Below are 5,391 nucleotides of genomic sequence, written 5' to 3'. Positions count from 1 at the left end.
CCCTATCCTCCCCATTCCCTCCATATAGCAAAAAAAGAGAAAGCGCAATAAAACACTACAGTATCTAGAGCATTGCTTGCCATATAATCACATGCATAAATGGCAATTTCCAGTGGCGGATCTAGGATTCTTGAAAGGGGGGGGCGACGAATTAGGGGACCAGGGTGGGGGCCCAGGGGCCACACACACACACACACAAAGTGATTTATTAAATCTTGTATATATTTTTGGACACCAAAAAGGGGGGTCCGGGCCTCCTGCCCCCTCTAAATCCGCCAGTGATTTAATTAAAAATTACTCAGCTGAGTAATTTAAAATTTCATGTATGAGATCTCGATCATAACTCACTTCTGCTACTGCTACGAACTCTGCGAAACACATCCAATGCGTTTAATCTTCTTTCATATACAGCTGGTTTTAATTTTAAGTCTAGAAGTCTAGTATCTTTATATCTCAAGCAGACAAAAACTGGCTGCTCATAATTTTTTTTTTAAAATTTACTTCGATTACTTTCATTGCCGATTGTGTAACTTTGGTTGAAGAACCTAGGTACGAAATGTTTAGGTAAAACTTATCTAAAATACTCAAAGGTCGCTTACACCATTAATTTTATATTTTCGTTTTAACCTCGTTGACCGGTATTAAATGATACCTTAATCAAAGATTGTTCAACAAAATTCTGATGGTTAGCCTAAATGTAGTTTATTTTAATCGTATTATTACAATGTGGTCTGTTCAGATACACTGAATCTGTTTAAGGATTATAGTTATATAACGCTATTGAACATTGACCGAGGAATAATATTGCCTTCATCATTCATGGAGTCAATCCGATCAAAGTTTTCCTACATTTTAGGAGGAATCTTTGTGGTTATCAGCATTATCTTAGCAGAAACATGGGTCCTGTCTTTGGATTTTCAAACAAGGGGGCGTATTCTCAGAGCCCAGTTTGTGTTTTTCATGCAAATAGCATTGCTAATTGCAGATTGGATGGTGTGGCGATCGTTGGCTACCTTTTTCGATGCTTCTCCGTCACCACGAAGGAGTTTTATGTCTAAGATATGGAGAACATTTCTAGTTCTATATTCTCTGCTAGTCCATTCAAGTTACTTGTGTAATGTATTGTTTGTGAGAACGGAACCAGTTGTATTCTCTATTGTTTGCTATTTATGTCTAGCTGTACAATTTCAATTTGTGTTCCTCATCATTCTCTTTAAATTGCTTGAATTATCATGCAAAGTTTTGAAAGGCAAAGCATTTCACAATAAGAAGATATACTTTGTGGCATTTATTCTGACATTCTTTCTAACTGGGTATGGTTTCACAAACTCGCAAAAGCCACCTGTGATAAAAAATGTAAGAATTCCAATCAGAAATCTACCTCAGAAACTGGAAGGCTTTACAATAACATTGTTGTCTGATATACATCTTGGAGTAACAGTAGGAAAGAGCAAATTGGACAGAATCGTTTCCATGGTAAACGGTCTAAATACAGGTAAATGTTTTTGAATGGTTAGAGTTAAGGTGTTATATAATACTATATTATTGAAATTTGCTCTCGCAAAAATAGAATGATGCAAAAATAGAATTATGAATGCAGATTATCAAAGATTCTTAAAAAAGACTATGAAGATTTCCCAATTATGACAACTCTGTGTCAATATTATTTTCTCTCTGCAGATACTGTGGTTATTGTTGGTGATCTGGTTGATGGTCCAGTGGAAGAGTTGAGAGAGTCTTCTAAAAGCCTTACCAATATCAAATCAAGATACGGGATAAATTATGTGACAGGTAGCAGATTTTCCATTATGAGAGTAAATTTTTATTGTAGCTCAAACATAACACATTCCTGCGAATGAGAGAGAGAGAGAGGAAATATTGAATTCCATGTAGGGCTAGTAACAATTAATGTGGGGCTGGAAACAATATTTGGTACAGAAAATTGTTAGTAACCTGATACATCTATCTGTTTTTGGTGATGTTTTTTACTTGTTTTCTAAACAGAGTTCAAAATATGAGTTTTTAGTACCGTAATTATTGGGACACATATCGGTATAAACCCAACAGATCTCAATCAACCTATAGTGTTCCGAATCCCCTACTACTTCTCAAATGAACAATAGTGGATTCAGAACACTAATTTTAGTATTAAAAGCTGAAGATATAATTCTAATTAGATTGGGTGTAATAAAAATCCATCCCATCAATATCTCTCCTAACTTTTGGTCAAAAAGTCCACAATTTTTTTTTTCAAGAAATTTGTATCAGCAAAGCTATCCCCAAATATTGGACAAAGTGCAACACAGTAGGGACGTGTATGGCTGGAACATTATGTGTACCTAGTAAATGGTACCAAGTTACCAGTAAGGGGAGGGGAAAAATATCCAACTCAGAATGGAGAGAAGTCTTATGAAGCTTCGTTGTAGGCGAATTAGTAATTTTAAATCAATTTGCACTCAAAATCTTGACTCTTCACTGGATCCACCCTTGTTACAAGTTTAGCAGTGTATTTTTCTATACTTGTTGATTTCAGGGAATCATGAGTACTATACCATGGATGCCAATAACTGGTTAGCCCACCTGGATTCTCTAGGGATCAAGGTCCTCCACAACAGTAATAGACAGATCCCCCCAGGAGTGGATCCAAAGGAGCAGATGTGTATGGCTGGAACCGATGACATTGAGGCAGACAGGATAATGTATAAAACTCAAAAACTCATAATTATTTTAATAGTAAAAAAAAAAATAAAATTATAATACAGGTAATAAAACATTTATCTATTGGTACACACTTATTTTATTAAGTGAATCTTTTATACCAGCAACATTTGAATAAGAATACTGAAAGTTTACCACAGATAATTTCAAAATATTTATACTCTAGGCCTATAGTAATTTTTGTAAACAGGAATATAGATAAATCAGTTAATAAATTAATTTGCAAAATTAAGGTATGATCACCATGGATTCAAACTGGACAAAGCTGTAAAGGGATGTAATCCAGGGCAACCCATCATCCTCTTGGCACATCAACCTAAAGCCGCTAAAATGGCACTTCAGTCTGATCACCATATAGACCTAGTCCTCTCAGGTACAATAAATTAAATGCTTGGAGAAAAGAAATTCATTAATGCACTAAAACAGCAGACGGAACTGTTTTTTCTTGAAACTTTAAAAAAATTTCATCTCTCTGACACAGTGATATCTTTTTTTCATTGAATTTCAAATTGAAATTTAAGCTTCCCATGCAGTTATCCAACTTGAAACAAGCTGTATTCTTATTTCTAGTTGGACATCCAGTGAATTCATATCTTTAATTGCTGCTATAGACCCATAATGTCAAAGCAGAAGCAATTTCAAACTGATAGTATATCCTGGTTTAAATGATTTATTCCAATCTGCTATCCATTTGTCCAATAGATTTAAAAAAAAAGTATTAATCATACATAACATTGCATATAAAAGTAATCATATAACAATACATATATTTAACAACTTTTTGTAGGTCACACACATGGTGGGCAGTTTCCTCCGGTGGTTTTTGGAGCCTACCTCTTTAATCCATTCTATGCTGGATTATATCACTATGGAGACAACAGCCATGTTTATGTTTCCATGGGAACAGTATACTGGGGCTTTCCAGTTCGCATCATGACAACTCAGGAAATTACATTCATTACTTTACATGCTGTCTGAACAAACATTCTTTCATTTTTTTTTTCTTGATCTCAAGATTTTAAAATTGAATGTATTTAAGTGTGTGTGCTTTTGATGTGTTCCTAAATCATGGATTTATGGCTGTCTCCAGACATTGTGCTATACTGGATACGTACTGTTTTTATTAGCCATTGTTTATCAGTTAAGTTGAGGTCTTAGCTTACCACAGTTTGCAGACTTACCGGTACATATTTTGTAATATTGATTCATTTCCTTTGACCAAGGAGGTTAAAGATTACTCTTCTGCATAGAGTCTTAAAAGAAAGATTATCTATACACACAAAATGTAAGTAATCCTTAAGGATTCAATAATCTTAATTATGTAACATACCTAAGAAATATAGAGATATAATTGACCATCAGTAAAATGCAGGATGTTTCAGGCTTTAAGTTTTGTTGTAATTTGTTGTATATACAGTTAAACTTCGGTTTCTTGAACACCAATATCTCAAATAAATACCATGGGTATGTCAAAGTAATTTGGAAGTGCCAACCACTTATCATTTATTCTTGAATCTTCAGAGTTTTTTGTCGGCCTAGACTCAGTCAGTCCCATCGAGTTTGTGATAATAAGGTTTTACTATATCTAAATTATAAGAACTTGAGAATTTGTTTTTATTGTTTTGTGCCTTACAGTACTTTTAAATATGAAATCTTTGTACACTATGCAGACATTTTATCAGCATCGTGTTTCATATGCATGTATAAATGTAATTCAGGGTCCAGTTTTACAAAAGAACTTGCGACTAAGACCAACATATAATTCCACTTACTACTCTCTATGGAACATTAATTTGGATTTTGTTTTAATAGTTTTAAAAAGAATTAAGAAAGGTACATTTATGCTATCAATTTTAAATAGAATAATTTATTTTGAAAAACTATACAATCAACTGATATATTTGGTCTTAGTCATAAGTTCTTTTGTAAAACGGGCCCCAGAATATTTCCACATAATTTGAATATCATATTTATTATTACATTCAGTAAGGTTATGTTTTTTTTTCCTAGCTGGATTCCAAATAATACCCAGTGAATTTGAAAATACTAGTATACCAAAGATTGGCTTTGAGATTGGATGGCAATTAAATAATTGAATTTAATTAAATTTTAGATGAGATTTATCATTATAGTCATAAAGACTAAAGTTAATAGTTTTCATAATCTTCAAGACTGGTATTTTATAATATGTACTTAAGTTTTTATGTTAAACAGCATCTGCATGCAACACTTCAGGTACTAAATATAAGTCCATAGCTGCAGATCTGTTCTCCTTATAGCAAATATACTGTAAACATATTACATTTAGCTGTGTACCGGTATTATTTTTAGCGCCTTTCGCGGAAAGAAACTTCTGCTAAATCAAGTACAACGCTACATGTCTTGCACATATATACATAAATAAGAAGTGCACCAAATCAAATCTATGCTAAATTGTTCACTTGATTTTATTTATGTGACTGTCATTCTTTGTTGATTTTGAGTGCCATTGCAGGGATTATTACTTGAATTTCATATCAACATGTATAATATGTGTTTAATTATTCTGCACTTTGTTTCATGTACATTTTAGGAATATTTGTTAAAAACTGCACTCTGTTTAATGTACTAGTACGTTGTAGGAATTAATATTTGTTAAAATCTTGTTCACAAATAAAAAGAAACAAAACTACA

General features: G+C 33.1%; 1 protein-coding gene across 1 annotated transcript; it reads left to right on the top strand.

The window, feature by feature from the left end:
* The first annotated feature begins 769 nt into the window (after positions 1-769).
* LOC133188826 (transmembrane protein with metallophosphoesterase domain-like) lies at positions 770-4,494 on the top strand. The gene is made up of 5 exons (XM_061324309.1): positions 770-1,495; positions 1,681-1,791; positions 2,534-2,699; positions 2,952-3,091; positions 3,506-4,494. The coding sequence occupies exons 1-5, from the start codon at positions 820-822 to the stop codon at positions 3,694-3,696; spliced, it is 1,284 nt and encodes a 427-aa protein (XP_061180293.1). The 5' UTR covers positions 770-819; the 3' UTR covers positions 3,697-4,494.
* Positions 4,495-5,391: the final 897 nt, after the last annotated feature.

Source organism: Saccostrea echinata, unplaced genomic scaffold, assembly GCF_033153115.1.
Source record: "Saccostrea echinata isolate AGI-Se365-2 ecotype Australia unplaced genomic scaffold, CSIRO_AGI_Sech_v1 ptg000016l, whole genome shotgun sequence".
Taxonomy (NCBI): domain Eukaryota; kingdom Metazoa; phylum Mollusca; class Bivalvia; order Ostreida; family Ostreidae; genus Saccostrea; species Saccostrea echinata.
The sequence above is the reverse complement of the archived record's forward strand: the minus strand, read 5'-3'. Positions and strand labels throughout refer to the sequence as shown.